Here is an 18,702-nt window from a genome sequence, read left to right as displayed (position 1 = left end):
GAGAAGCAGAATGTAAATGTCCCTATATCAGGAGTAATAAAATTAATGGGAAGAATAGTGACATTTCCATTAAACAAATTAGAAGGTATTAAGCACAAATTGTCTTTTCCGTTGAAATAAAAATTATATATAGACTCTTTTACCTAGTACTTTCATAATGCCGCACACATCAGCCTGATAAACAACAAACTATCTAGGAGTATATCAGCAACATTAATCATTATGAAGACATTGCATTCACCATTGGCTTTAGAATTTTTACCATGACTTCAGAGAGAGAGATTAAAGAGTTAGGAAATCATCCTTTGGCATTATTACTTAGACATTATAATGTGAAACATGAGGCAACAGATTAAGGAACTAGGAACTAATACGCATAAATTTAAAATTGACATTCTCTATTAGGATCCTGTGCAGAAGTTATATTTTAATTTGGACAGGAATTAAAGAATATCTAAAGAAGACCATACATAAGAGTTTTACTAGTCCATTATAACGTTAAATATCCACAAACAATATTACAGAGCTTTTCTACAAATGAAACAGTAAAAGTCAACTTGAAAGGAACAAAATATAAGGATGAGAAAACATGAAAGATGCACAATTAACACAATCAACCCAAGCCAGAAATATAACAGAAACCCGAACACAAGCACCTTGTCTCATGAATGTGCACATCCACAACTAGCACATACATGAGCAAAATGTCCAGGATAAATACTTCGAAATGTTTAATTTGTCCTCGATTATTTTGTACCTGAAAAAAGACTTACACATCTACATCTTTGATTAATAACTACTGAATCAGAAGCAATCAGGAGAGGCATTCCATCTTACCAGATGGGGTAATTTGTAAAAGCATGCATCTCATAGTTGTTTTGCTTCAAGGCTTGAAGCAACTGTTAAACTCCTTCTATGTAGGGATATCCTCTTTTGATACAATTTTTTAGGCCTGAAAAATAAAGTTCGTGAAATGAACACCTTAAGACCATTAGGGAGGACAACATAGAGATATCAGATATAACTCACGGGCACAAACTTAAAAAAATTATAAATGAAATAAGAAGAACAAATCATTTTTGAAAATCTACTGCAACAGAATCATAGTTTCCTCTTATATTCAACAAAAGCAATCTGTTTCTCTAAACCTGAATGGAAATGCATTTATAATAGCATAACCTACTCCTCCTTCCATGTCCAGATCTCAAGGATAAGACAACATCAAAGCACAGTCCTGAGTTTTATGTATGATTAGTTTATTGATTATCAATCACAATAACAATTATATTAAAAAAAATCATATTTCACTTGAAAATCAATATTTTCTTTCTTATATTTTTCTTAATATTACTTGTAAATATATATATGGCAAACAATTGATGTATTAGAATACTTTTCATTATTTGACAAAAAAATGGCGAATACCGATATTCATTAGAATTAGAACAAATACAAGTGTAATTAGGGATGTAAACAAACCGAACATAGACGTATGAATGTATGTCCGTGGTTTGTTCGTTTATTTTTAGAACTGTTCATGTTCGGTTCATGTGCGGTAAGAAAATTGTTCATTACATTTGAGTTCGGTTCGTTTAAATGGTAGGATATTTGCGTTCCGTGTGCTTAAGTTAAACGAACTCATTCGTGAACATTAAATGAACATGTTCACGACCATATACAAAAAAACATGTTCATGAACAATAAACAAACTATAACCAAACAAATTTAAAAAAACAAATATACAATTATAAAATTAAGAACAATCGAACATAAACGAAGTTTAAACAAGCTTGTTTGCAAACATAAACAAACCAAACAGACCTTAGTTCGTGTTTTGTTCATTTAATAAATGAATGTAAAAAAGCTGTTCAAGATCGTTTGCTTAGCTTAATAAATGAACATAAATGAACAGAAACCAAATATGTTCACGAATGGTTTGTCAAAAGCTCTATTCATTTACACCCCTAAGTGTAATAATCACTAGTTTTTCACCAAATGAGCCGCATTTCACACTTGTTCTAGCATCAGTCTTTCTAGAGCCTAGAGACTAGGAACTTAATTACCACTATCGGACGTTTTGTACATGAACTACCTACTGCACATTTTGTTCTATCTGTTGCTACGTCATAGAAGGTCTTCCATCGAAACTAGCTCTGTTTCTGTGCTTTCACTTTTCCTCCAGCTCTCTCAAGCTCCTTTAGGAATGCATATTTCTCTGCTCTAATTCAATCTCATTACCATTGTGCAACACTATCTAACCCCCATTACCAACTAAAAATGAAAAGAGCACACTGCAACATGTACATATTGACTCTCTTCCACATTTTGTGCAAAAAAGGTATTTTTATGATACCAAAAGTGTTAGCAAACTAAACTTCTTATGTTAACTTTCTACATGATATCATAGATTTCTATACGTGTTTGTGGTCGGTTAGACTATAGCATTTCTAAGAAAAGTCCTTTCCTTTTGCTTAGGGTTAAATGCTAAAAAAAGACAAGCTAATAATTAAATTTATATCCTAATTTCATTGGATGAAAATTTGACACTGTTTCAGGACACGTGCCTATGCAAAGTCTCTTTAACTCTTTGTCTCTGTCTGTCTAGCCACACACACCATGCAAATGCAGGCACAAATACATACATGCATATACATCCAGAATTGTAAACCAATAAAGCACATATCTAATTGCATTGACAAGCAGCTGTATGTATGCAAACACCATACAGCTATCCACTCACCCATCTATCAAGATATCCATGCATTATATCAACATAGGCAGTCATATTCAATGGCCCGTTTCTTTTGTACCTTCTTTAACCTCCAAATTGCCATGCTTCTCTTATCTTGATGTCACCAAACCATTAACCTTGAAACCACTTTCTTCTACTTTCCAGAAATATTTTCAACATACTTCTTAACCACCACTACTCAGATTCTTACCTCCAAACCCTCCATTGTCAATATGTCTGGATCCAAACTTGTTTAACCATAAAAGCTTCTATATTAGCAAGGTAGATTTCTTTATTAATGCCATCAAAATTAGCACTGTGGTTGTAAAATATAATGGAAAAAAAATCTGTATGTGTCATATGCAACAAAAAGAAAAGAAAAAAAATGACACAATGAAACAATCTCCGCCGAAATTAATATCAAATACTTAATTTCAAATTTATTTGAGAATTTATGCTAAAATCAAGCACATTTTGCATATATCTAGTGAAAATGCTAATCAAACTCGATACAACTGACTGAGAGAACGACATCAAGAAAAAAAAAATGCAAACCTACCTTCCAAATCAAAAGTCCTTCCATCTTTAAAGAATTTTTGTGCTAGCTCCTCCTGAAAGGAAATAAGATAACATTCTCACACTCCACACCAGAAGGTAAACGAGAAGGCAATAAATCAGGAGAAAAGAAATGGCTCAAAAGATGAGGTGATATTGCACCAAAGAGATCTCTAAGGGTAGAGACGAAAAAGGGGGAAAAAACATAGACGAAAAGAATGGAATCAATTTACATGTTTTCAATTACAAGTTATATTTCTAAAATACTGTATAAAGTACCATAGCAAAATAAAAATCCAAAAGTTCCATTGATAAAAGTGGAATTGCATCTGCAATGATTAAGTAATCCTTCGTAGTGGGTTTTTGGTGGACTAAAACTTTACATGTGCCAGTAGACTTTTGTCAAAGAGGTAACTATATGGATCAATATAATAAAGGATCATGGTTATGAATAGGTTAACAATGACATAAGCCTAACAAGGCCACTGCATAAATAAAGAATAAAAATAAAAATCAATGCATGTAGTGATAATTAATCTAAAAGAAACAGACAAGTGTTGGGTCATGTATTGGTTGATCAGACAAGCTTCAGTAGTTGATACATACACAAAAGGTTTGTTAATAGAACAATAGTTAGGTACTATATCCGACTTATCAGAAAAGCTGGTAGTGTATCAGAGACAAGAAAAAAAGGACTACAAAAGGCTAGTTAATTTTGTGTTTAACAGCTAAATGTTATTTGACAGGAGATGTACAATAACTACAATGATGGAAAAGTAAGAAAAATCGAAACCACTACAGTGTCTCCAACTTGTGGTGTAGGGGAGTCAAGTTGCAGTGCAAGCTCGAGGCTTTTACTTTAGAACTCTACTTTATGTACAACAATTCAAAGGTAATCAACATCCATCATAGCTTCATTATTGCTTTGAAATGGCAATCATCCTAAAAGTTGACAAGCCAAACATATTTCAATAAATATTTTAATCTTGTTAAATACCTCCATCAAACAGTTTGAAAGATCCCACAACACAATACTCATATGACCACTTAATTCAATAAATATCTGGCGAAATATAACTAAATTGTTCCACATTATATTTCTAGGTGGCATACCTCATTAATCACCCCATTTTCGAACTCAATCCATGAAGTAGGATGCTTGCAGTCTATTAGTTCCTTCAAAGACATTCTGACCATCAAATATAAATTCGATCACTTCCAAAAACATTTGCCGGCAGGGACAATTATATTGGTTTTAAATGAAAAAAATCATAAAAACCCAACAAACCCAATTCAAAAAAAGAATTAAAAAGAAAAAGAGCGGAGAGAAATGAAAAACACAGTTACCCGAAGAAGGCAGGCATGTCATGATAAAAAGGGTCACGAACAATGGTGTCCATGATGTCAAACAGCAATATGGGAGGCTTCCTGTTGTGGGTTTTGTTGTTCATGTCATGTTTTTTGGATTCAATGCCATCCTATTTCTGGGGTGTTTAGGAAATAGTTTAGGATGGAACGAGACTATTGGTGCTGCTGGTGCTCCCACCAATTGAGCCATCCAAAATTGTTTTTAAAACTAAAATTTGAGGAAGTATCTTTTACATATATTTTTCATTTTCAGATTCCGGGAAGGAAGGGTCAACATTTGTAGCACATTTCGACTCCGGGTTTGGGTTTTACCATTTGTTTGACCCATCTGTGCTCTTCTGGAAAAATTCGTTGGCCCAATCTTATCTTTTTATATATTGTATAATATTTGTGATGGCCGATCAGATATATATATATATATATATATATATATATATATATTTGCACACTTCAACTAATTTTGTTATGATGTCTGATAGTATATTGAATCAGGCTAAAAATTTTTCCTTTACTTTATCCACTTAATAATATCTAGTTGGACATGCCATGCATAAACGTATGCTGGTAGCTGGGCAAATTATTTTGTATAATATCCTATTTCTATCATGGGTCACGATGAGACTTACGCCTTCCAATCTCATCCTTTGTTCATGGGTTTAACGAAAACAGTGCTACATTTAATAATTTTAAATAAAATATAATAATATGATATAAAAATATTATAAAAAATTTAAAAATAATATGATTTAAAATTTTTATTAAAATCATATATAAATTTGATTAAAACAAAAAATATGTTTCATATATGACATATCAATATGAATTATAATATAATAATTTTCATATTTTATATATATTTAATATAATACAAATATGATAAATATACGGAAATTATAAAGTTTAAACAATGCTACATTAGTTGACATCCTTTTGACCGTGTGTAGACATGTGAGAAAGAACTCATAAGAAATAAGAATCTATTGATTATAAATATATGCAGAAAGAAGCAATTAGTTTCTATCAGTCCAGGCACTCGGATTCAAGGTTTTATTCACTTAAAATATTAGAGTTGTTTTCTTTTCAGTCTTCTTCCCACTAATTACTGCTTCCAAAATCTCCAAATTTGTTCTTTGGGCTAAGCTTGGTTGATTCGTATTGATGAAATTCTAAGATCAGCACACAGACCAGAATCAATTGAATGTTCAGTTAAAAACTATTGATTACATTATCAAAGTTAATGAAACAACAATAAAATGTGAAGAAATATATTCACCAAAGATCCACAGGCCTGATCGTATAAATACTACACTTTCAGATTCACATCTACACACATCAAAAGTCTCTTTCTGCAATCAATATCGATATTCCCTTTTCACTCCTCCTTTGATCATTTTTCCATAATTGATACAGTTAATCATGGGTGTCTTCACTTATGAATCTGAGGTTGTTACTGCAATCCGACTAACCAAGATGTACAAAGCTTGTATCCTGGATGGTGACAAGCTCATCCCAAAGAAATGTTACCCCATTAGTGACTTTGAAATTAAAGAAGAAGGTATCAAGGCCGGCGAAGAAAAGACTTGAGTTGGTGATTGTATTGTGTATGAATGATTCGTTGAGGAAATTGCATCTTCCTCTCAAGCATATACCATATATCTCTACTGTTTTTTTTTTTTTTCTTTGCACTTCTTACTCACAAAAAATAAGCACAAATCTTTTCTTTCAAGTTAGTGCGAAGATGTATGCTAAAAACGGTTATTAGATCAGATTTTCTGAGTACGAGGTAGCATTAATGTCAAACGACCCAATGGAGATTCCTAGAAACCTCAATAAGAGAAAGCCTCAGAAGTCTCTAATAATGAGCAACTTTGGGTCTTGATTAAATATCCATTTGAAGAGTTACTTTCGATAAGATTGAAAATAATGATAAAATATATATTTAAATACAAAAGCGATAATGATAATGAAATAAAATATAATGAAAAAAAAGGACATTACAGATATTAAATTAAAAAATATATATAATAAAAATTTTAAATTATTTAATATTTATAAAATTAATAAATAATTAAAAATTAAAAAAGTATATTTTTAAATAATAATTTTAAAAATAAGTAACTAAAATCTATTTATTTATTAATTTATTTATTATTTTATAAGTTTAGATAAGAATTTAAAATGAAAAATAAAAAATGAAGAAAAACTAAGTTCTTGGGATTTTTTTTAATCTACAACTTAACTTAAGGGACAAAATAAGAAAAAAAAATACAATAAAAGCAAAAAAAAAAAAAAAAAAAAAAAGCTTCATTGAGAGTTCACTAGAGGCAAAATGGGGGATGGTTAGCTAGAGATAATTGTATTGAAATATGAGTCTGAATGTAAAAGATAATAATGACAATAAAATGAATTATAGTAAGAAGAAAAAATTATCATTAAAAATATTAGAAAAAAATTATATGTAATAAAAAATTTAAATTATTTAATATTTATAAAATTATAAAATAATTCAGTATTATTTTTTATTTTAAATAATAATTTTAAAAATAAATAATTAAAATTTATTTATTAATTTATTATATGATAATTTATTTATTATTTTGCAATAATAATAATAATAAAAAAAAAACAAAGGTACGTTGAGAGTTCACTAGAGGAAAAATGTGCAGCAATTAACCGAAGATAATCGTGCCTTATCGAAAATCTGTTTCGATCACAATTGATTAGTTGACACAAAAATTTAGGAGTGATAATAGTTTACATTTAATTCAATTTTTTTTAGAAAATGCATAATATTTTAAATTTTTAAAATTTTAATTTAAATTTAAATTAATTTTTTATATAATTCGATCCGAAATAAATTTTATGAGCTAGGTCCGGTTTATTGATTTTTTATATTTAAAATTTTTAATATTTTATTTTAATATATTTAAATAAATATATAATAATTATTTTTATTTTATAAAAATTTTAAAAATATATAAAAAATTTACTAAAAGTATATAATTTGATTTTTAAAAAAATTTTTGATATAAAATTTGATTTAAACTTAATATATATATTAAATATCTAAATTTAATTCAAACTAAATAAAAAAATCAAATCAAATACTATAATTTTAAGTTAAATTTTTATTTTTCAATTTTTTTCTCATTCTTACAAAAACGAATACCAGCTAATCTCTCATGGAAAATCCGATTGCATTAAAATGGGGCTTAGGGAATTGAAACAAACAATCCCAATCACCGGAGATCCAATTACATCCGAACGGTGTCTAAGGAATTGAGTTATGTAATAAAAGGTACGTGTGCCACTTTTTACTCTAATAATTTTTCTTCCAAAATTATGTCAGTCTTCATGATACGTTTCCGAAACATCTTCAGCTGTGAATCCAAATTTTTTTTAAAAATATTTTACCTATCATATATATATAAATTATTACGATAAACTATTACTAAATTATTAAAATTTTCATCAGTGCCCCAAAATTTTTTATCATTAGCGTCAAACAAAACCTTAATAAACTATACACATGCTCGACTATATAAGCCGAATTGCACTGGTAAGTAGAGAGAATAGAGAGAAACAGGAGAAAGAACAAGAAGTTGCATGAAAGTAAACTGAGTTACTTCATTTTTTAACAACCACGGTTGTTTAGGAAGAATAAAGAAAGTACATTAAATGGGGTATATTAATTAAATTTAAATATTAATTTTAATAAGATTTATTTAATATAATTTTTTTAATTATAATTACTATTTTTAATTTCATCAAAATCAATTAAAAATGATAGTTCAATCCTTCTCCGACCCTTTAGAGGTTTTTTTTAATTATTTTTAAATCAAATTTTAAGTCAAATCGTGTCGGATAATAATAAAAAAAAAAATTAAGATTGAATCAGAATCAAATTTTAGACAAATTTATCTGAATCCAACCCAGTATATGTATAAAAAATTATTTTTTAATTATTTATTTACTTATATATATTTATATATATTTAATTTATATTTATATTAAAAAATAATATTTTATATTTTAAAAATAATAATTTATTAATTTTAAGTCAGATGAGATCGGATTAAATACAATTTTATATAATATCATATCAGATTCAAATATTTTAAAAAATCATAAGATCAAGCTCAAATATTATAGATATAATAAAATAAATTGAATTCCATACAACCAATAATCTACTCCAACCTGAACCATTACCATTCTTAAAACTAATGTCACTGTTATCTGAATAGATCCTAAATACTAAATACTTTACCTTTGTGTCAATTTCATTTTTCTATTTTCTCTACTCAACCTAAATTCTAGAGTAAATAACATTTTATTTTCTAAATTTTTAGTCAAATATTATCTTAACTTTTAAAATTTATTTATTAATCCATAATTGATAAGTACCGTAATAAACTGATACTTTCCTTATTAGCATAGTCAACTTTAACGTTCAATGCCAAACGATGACAGATTTACTTTTTACTGTTTTTTTCTTTCTTTTGCCAACAGAAGTAAATCATGAAAATTCTTTCCTTGTGACCCAACATAGACTTTTTTCCACCTTATTAAATTACAAGACAAGCAACGTTTTTTTTTTTTTTTTTGTTGGTTTTTCTTTTCAAATTAAAAAGAGAGAGAAATAGGTCCTATTTGCACTCAAGTTCAAACAAAAAGAGATTCATTTCTTTGTCTTAAAGTTTTTAACTCATTAATTAGTATTCTGTTTATTATACATTTCAAGACTAGAAATCCTCTGAGCCTTGAAATCTCAGTGCATTATCCCCGTCTTCAGAAACGGTGAGTTCAACCACAAAATCTCCTTTTTATTTTTATTTTTATTTTTTATATTTCCACTGCAAAATCTCCTTGCTGTGTATAACTTTGCCTCTCTGCACGTCAGATTTCCTTACATTCAATATCTTACTCTGTTTTTTGCCAGCATTTGTTAGACAATTAACAACACAGCTTTTCATCAGGTGCTAACACAATAATTGTTCTTTTTTATTATTTTTTATCTATGATTATATTCTTAGCACTATTAATATTATAGGACTAATGTGAGGAACATTACTTGAATTATAATAAAATGTTAAATATAATATCTAAATTTAAAATTTTTTTAATATGATATTTAAATTATAAATATGTTAATTAATGGTGATACTTACCTCTAATATCATTTACTCCAAATGATTTTACAAAGCCGACAAATAACTCTTCAAATATCATATTAATTAACAGATTCATAATTTATTTATCAAATTAAAAAATTTTTAAAATTTAAGTATTACATAAAACTTTTTACTATAATTCAGGTCATTCCTTATTCGTAACATTATCCCAATATTATACTTAGATATCTCTAATAGCATACTGTTAAATAACATAGGGTGAAGCTATGGCTGAGACTGCAGTGAGGATAGTCATTGACAAGTTAATTAGATTGTTGCATGAAGAAACGAAACTAATGAAAGGTGTGGAGAGAAAAATTGCAGACATCAAAGATGAACTGGGAAGCATTCGGTCTTTCCTGAGAGAAGCAGATGAAAGGGCAGAGAAAGAGGATAGTACCAGTAGTACTACAGGTGTGAAAACTTGGGTGAAACAAGTCAGGGAAGTAGCTTACAGAATCGAAGATATCATCGATGAGTACACATTTCGTGTTGCAGAAGGCAGGCAAGAGCATCAGCATGGATTCAAGGCTTTCCTGCAAAAAATAGTCCACTTGGTCAAGATTTGCAGACCACACCACGAGATAGCCTTAGAGATTGAAGATGTAAAAAGATCAGTGTATGAAATCAAGGAAAGAAGTAAAAGATACGGCTTCAGTTATACCTCAGAACAAGGAGGCCCAAGCTGTACTTATGATGAAAATAATACATGGCATGACCCTCGAGTTGGTTCCCTTTTCATTGAGAATGATGCACTTGTGGGAATTGAGTCTCCTAGAAAAGAGTTGGTGAACAAAATGTTAGAAGAAACATCTGGACGCTTAGTGATCTCACTAGTGGGAATGGGAGGAATTGGTAAGACCACTCTTGCCAAGAAAGTTTGCGACGTCCAAACTATAAAAGATCGCTTTGACTGCCATGCTTGGATCACAGTGTCTAGGTCATATCAGTTGAAGGAGCTATTAAGGACCATGATAAGACAGTTTAATGAGGAAAGGAAAGAGCGTCTGCCTAATGAGATTAACACCATGGATATGGTGGAGCTTATTAGCACAACTAGAGAGTATTTGCGTGACAAAAGGTACATTGTCGTGTTTGACGATGTGTGGAAAGAAGACTTCTGGGGAGATGTAGAGCATGCTTTGTTAGACAATGACAGAGGTAGTAGAATTATGGTCACAACAAGAAATGAGAATTTTGCTGATTTTTGCAAGAAATCTTCACTTGTTCATCTCCACGAGTTGAAACCTTGGCCTCTAGATTTAGCCCATGAGCTTTTATGCAAAGAAGCATTCAAGTTTGATCGAGAAAAGCGCTGCCCTGAAGAGTTGCTAGAGCTGTCTTTCGACATTGTTAAAAGATGTGAAGGATTGCCCCTCGCAATTGTAGCCATTGGCGGACTTCTAACTACCAAAGGCAGGGATGTTTTACAATGGAAAAGCTTACGAGATAGCCTCAGCTCACAATTAGAAAGCAATCCTCACCTTGCATGTATTAAAAGGATTCTTTCTTTGAGCTATCTTGACTTGCTTTATCACTTGAAATCTTGTTTCTTGTACCTCGGGATATTTCCAGAGGATTACTCCATTAACTGTGCAACACTAATCCGATTATGGATAGCAGAAGGTTTTGTGGAAGGAAAACATGGCTTAACTGTGGAAGAGGTTGCACGAGAACATTTAACCAAGCTTGTCCAAAGGAACCTAGTTCAAGTTGAAAGGATTGATTTTGGTGGCCGTCTTAGACTATGTCGAGTCCATGATTTGATGCATGAGGCCATTCTTTCAAGATCAGAGGAACTCGATTTACTTCAAATTTCTCTTGAAAACTTAACTAGCCTTGGTGGGACAGCTCGACACCTCTCAATTCACAATGGAGCAAAAAGTCTTTCTGGGAAAGTTAGTAACTCTCAAACTCATTCACTTATTTTTTTCAACATAGATGATTTATCCAAATCTTTGTCTTGTATGCTATCTAAAAAGTTTAGCCTCTTGAAAGAACTAGATTTTGGAGGAACTCCACTGAGTGACATACCTGAAGAAGTTATAGGAAAGCTGTTGAATTTAAGATATTTAAGTGTAAGAGATACAAAAGTAAAAAAGATCCCAAAGTCAATAGGGAAGTTGCACTGCCTCCAAACTTTGGATTTGAAGCGATCCCTCGTGTGTGAGCTACCAGTTGAGATGAAAACACTTTGTAATATGCAATATCTTCTTGGCTACTCAGTTGATTATGACAGTGAGTACAACATCTATACCAGACGAGGGTTGAAAATGCTGGGTGGAATCCGGAGTTTAGTTTCTTTACAGAAATTGGATTCTATAGACATGGAGGCGCACAAGAGTAGTGCTAGTTTTATTGCTGAATTGGGGTGGTTGAAGCAGCTGAGAAAACTGGGGATACATAAACTGAAATCAGAAAATGGAATGGATTTGTGCGTTGCAATTGAGCAGATGCACCAGCTTCAATCACTTGATATTGCCTCAGTGGATGAGGACGAATTTCTTCAGCTACAATCAATGTCTTCTCCTCCCGTTCTCCTTCAACGCCTCTGCCTTCGAGGGAGATTAGAAGCGTTGCCCAACTGGATTCCCAAAATGAAGAATCTTGTCAAAATTCGTCTGTATTGGTCAAGATTAATAGATGATCCTCTCAAAGTCCTTGGGGTTCTACCAAATTTACTGGAGTTTTCATTTTATAAAGGATTTGATGGAGAGCAAATGCAGTTTGAACGAGGACACTTTCAGAAGCTGAAAAGACTAGCACTTGTTAAATTGAATGGATTGAATAGATTGATCATTGATGAAGAAACTTTGCCACAATTGGAGTCATTGTCAATTGGCCCTATCCCAAACCTACAAGACCAGGTACCTTCTGGTATCCATCATTTAAAAAGCCTTAAAACCTTGCAATTAAATGACATGCCAAGAGAATCTGTAAGAAGAATGTTGCCAGGAGAAGGTTCCAAATTCTGTGAAGTGCAGCATATACCACATGTTGTTTTCACTTTCACAACTAAAGGAGCAAGATATGATTCTTACAACCTCAGTGATCCACGCCTGTTGGAATATTTGCGAAGTTAGGAGTCTTGTGCAGAGAGGAACAACCGGTCCAAACAGTTTCATCAAATCACAGGTATTACATTTCTAACCAATTCCAATATTCTATGGCATAGAAGTTCTTTGTAATGTTTTTAAGGGATCAATTTTATCATCAGCATAGCTGCACTATCATTAGGACAGGGCTAAGAGAAAAGGACTAAACAAAAATTTATAAATTTGATTCAATTTCAAACTCAGAAATTCATAGTGTCTGTCTAAGTAGCTAGTCATATATTCTAGTTTTACAGTATACAATGCTTAAATCATACAAGGTTCTTGTTCAAAAGATATTTTGAAACAACCAATGGGAGTTGGTTGAGTTGATAAGAATTGAATATTTCACTTGTAAGGCCTAGATTCAATTCCTATTGCCAGTAGTTTCCCTTGGAGGGCGTTCTATAAATCCAATGTAAGTTATTTTTGAGTCTTGCAGTTTTCCCAGCCCTAGAATGAAAAACCTCCCCTCACCTTAAGCTTTATGTACCAAAAAAACAAACATATTTTGAAACTGGAGCTAAACATCAATCACCAAATAAAGAAAAACACATTTAAAGTTTAAAATATGCCTTAGTGAATCTTAAGTTCTGTCGAGGTTTGACAGAACAAAAGCCTAGAGCAAAGCTGTTTACCTTTGTATTGGTGGCGTGTTTAGTGATGACAAAGGAGATATAAAGGTGTGTTTTCTAGGTCAGTCGGCATTGTGGACTCAAATGTTGCTGAGTTCCTTGCTATTCAAGAAGCTGTTTTAGTTTTTGCTGCATCTTAAAGGACCAAAACACATATTTTGAACATTGAAAGTAAACTCCTGAAATGCAGGTTTTGGGAGAAGAATAATCATGGTGCGGTCCCTTGGTATCTAAAAGAACTTCTCCAACCATCAAACAAATATGAAGAAGCCAATTCGGCAGGTTTCAACTGTGAAGATGCCTAGAGAATGCAACTCTTTAGCTGACCAACTAGCCAAGGCAGGCTTTAACTGAAATCATGATCTTATTGCATGGTTGTAACTGAGGTTATTGCAGAGGTGGATGGAGGCTATTCAGCAGTGTTGATGAACTTCGTATATACGAAGATGGGCATGCTTTTCTCTCCTTTGGTATTGTAACTTTGACTTTTGTTGTGTGCTTCCTATTTGTGGTAATTGTTCTTCCTCTATGCATGATTTTTTATAACAGAAAAAAAAAAAAAAAAAAAGGCCAATGGGGAGATGTGTGTGTTTGTAATACAGGTTTGTGGCCATGTGAGCATATTGACCTCATTTTCATCTTAGTATTGACCATTGTTCACACACAAAAAAAAAAAAAAAGCCTCTCAAGATATACTGATGTTTTCCTAAAATACTCGCAAGAGAATGATCATTAAGTCAAATTGCTTATAGAGGAGCTTACTCTAAAATATGAATGGTAGATTTACAGCTAGTGCCAGTAAATTGGGAATAAAACCCCGTCTAAATATAAATAAATCCAAATGTTTCCTAGGCATCAAGACCGTGCTGTGCCCTACTTAAATTGATCAGTGTTCATGGAAAAAGAGATTAGTGCCACCAATTGGTAAAGCTCCCAGATAGTATAAAGATGCCATACAGTTGTTGAGAACTCCAACAACCATCAAGGAAGCAAAGGTTGATCAAGTTACACTGCCTAAAGTGTATCCTTTCTTCTCCAACGCTCCTTTATTTTCCCCTCTATTTATTTTCCAACCACTTTTGTAATCAAATTTGTATATGCAGCAAAATGAGGAAACAAAACAAAATCATAGAAAGAAAAATTAGAAAAATAAATGGATATGGAAGTCAAATAACTGGGCAAATTAGATGCATGTTTAGTTCAAGTGAAAAATAGAGAGCCATCTCCTCACCTTCCCAAAATGAAAAAACAGGAAAAGTCCAAACCACAATTCTTCCCCTCGGCCCTCCATCTCCAAAGCTTCAAAGATGAATGGCATTTTCTGTATCAGGAAAACCAGTAAATAAAAAATTCAACCAAAAACAAATGATAACAAAGACTGCCTGGTAAAACTGACAAAAGTTGATGTCAGATTTAAACCTTATGCTTTATGAGATCGTAGTAGGCAGTAAAGTCCTCAAAATCTGAATGCGTTGCCAAATTTAACTGTATATGCTTGGTAAAGTTAGCTTAACTTGTTTGCACCTCTAACTGTTTTGAAAGCCATAGTTGATCTGATTGAACAAAATTTTTCTTTTTAAATAACCTACAGTACACTTATTTTGGTGCCATACTGTAACCTTCTAACGTATCTATATATTGACCCTCCATTTGAGAATCTTCGTCCATGATTTTCCTATAAAGTAGAAAAATTATTGGAAAGATTGTCATAAATAATGGTTATTCATGCATCATAATATAAAAAACAGAGGCAAATACTTGCATCTCATGCGGGCAACTATATCATTTTCTTGACCTCCGATAGATTTTTGTTACCCCATCATCGTACAGGCTGCAAAAGATAATCAGGACATTTTGTTAACATAGATAACTAGAGGAAACAATGAAAGAAAACAAATTGACACAAAGATTGATAATGTCTTTTTACATAAGATCACACACTTCCCACTTGTCTGCATCATTATGTGCATTGATCAAACAGAAATTATTTGGCCAAATCTGCCTCAGTGCCATTCTCTTGGCCTTCTCATGAGTGATTTTAGTTACTTCTTCAGTACAGCCCATAAAACATGCATGACTGATTTCTGACATACACTAATGTGAACAGCATCATCAAATATCCGTACATTTATCACCCAACAAATAGACTTGTATCTTTCTCTCTATCTTCAGTCCAACTATAACCAGGATCCTTAACAATCTGTTTATCACTCATCAGCTCTCTAACAGCCCTTACATCTTCCCATCTTCCTAAAGAAGAATAGATGTTGGCTAAAAGTACATAAGGCACAGAGCTCTCAGGATCCAGGCGGAAGAGTTCCTTTGCTGCCTGTTGAGCTAAACTGATATTACCATGAACTCTACAAGAACTAAGCAGAACTTCCCATACGATTGGATCATCTTTGTATGGCATCTTGTTCATAAGGAGCTCTGCATCATGAAACCGACCAGCTCGGCTAAGACAGTCAATGATGCAAGTATAATGATCCAATTTTGGCTCAAGCCCATAGTTGCTCTGCATTGAATTGAAAATTCTGACTCCTAGATCTACCAATCCTGAGTGGCTACATGCAGTCAAAACCGCAATAAAGGTTATGCCATCAGGTTTCTCACCTGATGCAATCATGTCTTGGTATAGACGAACAGCCTCATCTCCACGTCCATTCTGAGCATATCCATGTATCATTTCATTCCATGTAACAATATTTCTAACAGGCATCATATCGAAATACTTCTGTGCCCCATCTATGTCACCACATTTACAATACATACCAACAAGAGCAGTGCCCACAAAGACATCATTCTCATAACCATCTTTTACTATCTGAGAATGGACCTGCCTGCCTTGAAATGAAGAAGATAATTTTGCGCAACAGCTCAATACTGTTGCATAAGAGAATTCAGTAGGCAACATTCTACCCTGCCGCATTTGCTTAAAGAGCATGAAAGCTTCTTTGTCGAGAGAATTAAGGGTAAGACCTGCAATCATAGAATTCCAACAGACAATATCCAGTTCTGGCGCATAAGAAAATATGCACTTTGCCATGTTTATCTTCCCACACTTTGAGTACATGCCAATCAGTCCACTCGCGACATAACTATCAGTATGAAGAGCAGCCTTTAGCGAGGCAGCATGAACCTGTTTTCCACCATCCAAAAAGTCCATTCCAGCACATGAACCAAGAATAATAGCAACAGTAGTCCGGTCAGGTTTTACAGTTTGAGACTGCATTTCCCTAAAAAGCTCAATTGCTTCTTTGTGGTTCTCAGTCTGGGAATAGACAGAGATTATAGCATTCCATGAAATCACACTCGGGCATGACATGCTGTCAAACATCTGACGTGCAGCTTCAACATCCCCGCACTTGACGCATGCTGCAAGCATATTAATATAAGTAACCTCATCAGGTTCAAAACCACAATACTGCATTCTTTGCAAAAACTCCACAGCTTTCTCACTTTTTCCTTTTTGGCCATATCCGGCAATCATGATATTCCAGGAAACAACACTGACTTTACCCAAATTATGAAAAACTGTCTCAGCACTCTTCATAATCCCATTCTTAGCATACATATCAAGCAATGAATTACTCAAAAAAAGATCACACTCAAATCCAAGCTTAACTGAAAGACCATGTACTTGTTCCCCAAGTACCACATTATAGAAAAATCTATCATTCTCTTCATAACAACCAAACTCACCATACTCTCCTCCCTTGGCACAAACATTCAAAACAGCTGACAACGAAACAGAATCCATCCGAACCCCTTTTCTACGCATGATTCTAAACATTTCCAAAGCCTCAAAAACCCCATGAATATTTCCTAATCCACCCATCATTGTAGTGAAACTAACCTCATTAGGCTCATGAATGTCCCAAAAAACTTTAACAGCTTCCCTCATAACCCCACATTTAGCGTAAACAGACAACAATCCATTACAGACAAAGATATTCTTATCAAGACCAATCTTAATAGCAAGACCATGACATCTCTTCCCAAGCTGCAAATCCAAAACGCTTCCACAGGCACTTAAAACACTAGCAAAAGTAACATGGGTGGGCAAAAAACCTTCCAAAACCATAAGTCCATAAACATCCAAAGCTTTTTCCTGGTACCCATTTTTTAACATTAAACTAATCAGGTTGTTCCACGAAACGACGTTTCTTTCAGGCATTTTTTCGAACACTTTACGTGCGAAAGTTAAGTTCCCAGCTTTGCAGTGGCAACTCAAAATGGCATTCCAGGAATAAATGTCCTTTTGAGGGGTTTGATCGAACGTGCGATAAGCTGATGTTGGGTCGTTGCATTTGGAGTAGAGTTCAATGAGACGGTTACAAAGGAAAGTGTCGGTTAAAAGATTGGTGCGGAGAATGTAAGCATGGAGGACTTTGCCTGCTATGATAGATTTCTTGTCTATGCAAGTTTGCAAAAGGTTAACTATTTTACTCCCCATTCTGCTTTCAAAATTTTTGAGTAATTTTTGAAAAGTTAAGAATCAATATGATATTTGATTGAAAGTTTAGAAACTATTATTGTTATTTACTAAAAAATTTGTAAATAAACTCATTAATTTAATAAAATAAACTCAATATTAATAATTTATAGCCAAATTTAATAAAAAATTAACAATTAAATATGGAAAAATATTAATAATAACATTTGTTTCCTAAGGTATTCTAACTCTTAACCTTTATTTAATAAAATGAATAAAAAAATACAAAACTTATTAATTATTTAATTTAATGATTAAATTACAAAATAAAAAATTAATTATGAATTTTAATCATTTAATTAATAAATTTTTTATTCTCACTTTTTTCCCATCTTCTTATTAAAATAAGTTTTAATAGTGAACCCTTATCAAAAATTATTTCTACTATTCCAAATCCAATTGTATCAAATTTATAGATATTCGAAATTTCATTAATTGATTTAATCATATCATTTATCCAAATAAAACTCACCCAAATTGAAATGGACCCTTTTTAAAAGAAGGATGGAAGTATTAAAAGTTAATATATAAATGTTATATATTATTAATGAATTAAACAATATTTCTTAAAAAATTAATTTTAAAAAAATTAAAATCATAAAATACAAATACATTTTATTCTAAATATTTAAAATTAAATTTTTATTAAATA

General features: G+C 32.1%; 2 protein-coding genes and 1 pseudogene across 8 annotated transcripts; 1 reads left to right on the top strand and 2 right to left on the bottom strand.

Moving 5' to 3' along the window:
* Positions 1 to 443: 443 nt before the first annotated feature.
* LOC111277428 (flavin mononucleotide hydrolase 1, chloroplatic-like) lies at positions 444 to 4,981 on the bottom strand (annotated as a pseudogene). Its single transcript, XR_016343536.1, has 5 exons — positions 4,634 to 4,981; positions 4,400 to 4,475; positions 3,291 to 3,342; positions 838 to 952; positions 444 to 757 (listed from the first exon to the last, which is right to left on the bottom strand). The product of XR_016343536.1 is annotated as a flavin mononucleotide hydrolase 1, chloroplatic-like (transcript).
* Positions 4,982 to 9,758: 4,777 nt separating this feature from the next.
* Positions 9,759 to 14,153, top strand: LOC111276873 (disease resistance protein RPM1-like). Its single transcript, XM_022862797.2, has 2 exons — positions 9,759 to 12,963; positions 13,746 to 14,153. Exon 1 carries the CDS (start codon positions 10,056 to 10,058, stop codon positions 12,909 to 12,911), a length of 2,856 nt encoding a protein of 951 aa, XP_022718532.2. The 5' UTR covers positions 9,759 to 10,055; the 3' UTR covers positions 12,912 to 12,963; positions 13,746 to 14,153.
* A 134-nt stretch (positions 14,154 to 14,287) lies between these two features.
* LOC111276874 (Pentatricopeptide repeat (PPR) superfamily protein) lies at positions 14,288 to 18,127 on the bottom strand. Of its 6 annotated transcripts, none has more exons than XM_089763706.1 (5): positions 15,483 to 18,127; positions 15,314 to 15,386; positions 14,975 to 15,230; positions 14,787 to 14,876; positions 14,288 to 14,631 (listed from the first exon to the last, which is right to left on the bottom strand). In XM_089763706.1, exon 1 carries the CDS (start codon positions 18,009 to 18,011, stop codon positions 15,687 to 15,689), a length of 2,325 nt encoding a protein of 774 aa, XP_089619832.1. In that variant the 5' UTR covers positions 18,012 to 18,127; the 3' UTR covers positions 14,288 to 14,631; positions 14,787 to 14,876; positions 14,975 to 15,230; positions 15,314 to 15,386; positions 15,483 to 15,686. The 6 variants fall into 6 exon arrangements, with proteins under 6 accessions (XP_089619832.1, XP_089619831.1, XP_089619834.1 ...); XM_089763705.1 differs by having other exon boundaries at positions 15,318 to 15,386; XM_089763708.1 differs by having other exon boundaries at positions 15,497 to 18,127.
* Between the last annotated feature and the right edge of the window lie 575 nt (positions 18,128 to 18,702).

This window comes from Durio zibethinus, chromosome 7 (genome assembly GCF_047325235.1).
Source record: "Durio zibethinus cultivar Kanyao isolate XHJ-2024 chromosome 7, ASM4732523v1, whole genome shotgun sequence".
Lineage (NCBI taxonomy): Eukaryota > Viridiplantae > Streptophyta > Magnoliopsida > Malvales > Malvaceae > Durio > Durio zibethinus.
This window is presented reverse-complemented; position numbering and strand designations above follow the sequence as displayed.

Bases quoted from the DNA above. Each gene is read 5' to 3' on its own strand.
- LOC111276874 (XM_089763704.1), bottom strand. From the start codon at position 18,011: ATGGGGAGTAAAATAGTTAACCTTTTGCAAACTTGCATAGACAAGAAA.
- LOC111276873 (XM_022862797.2), top strand. From the start codon at position 10,056: ATGGCTGAGACTGCAGTGAGGATAGTCATTGACAAGTTAATTAGATTG.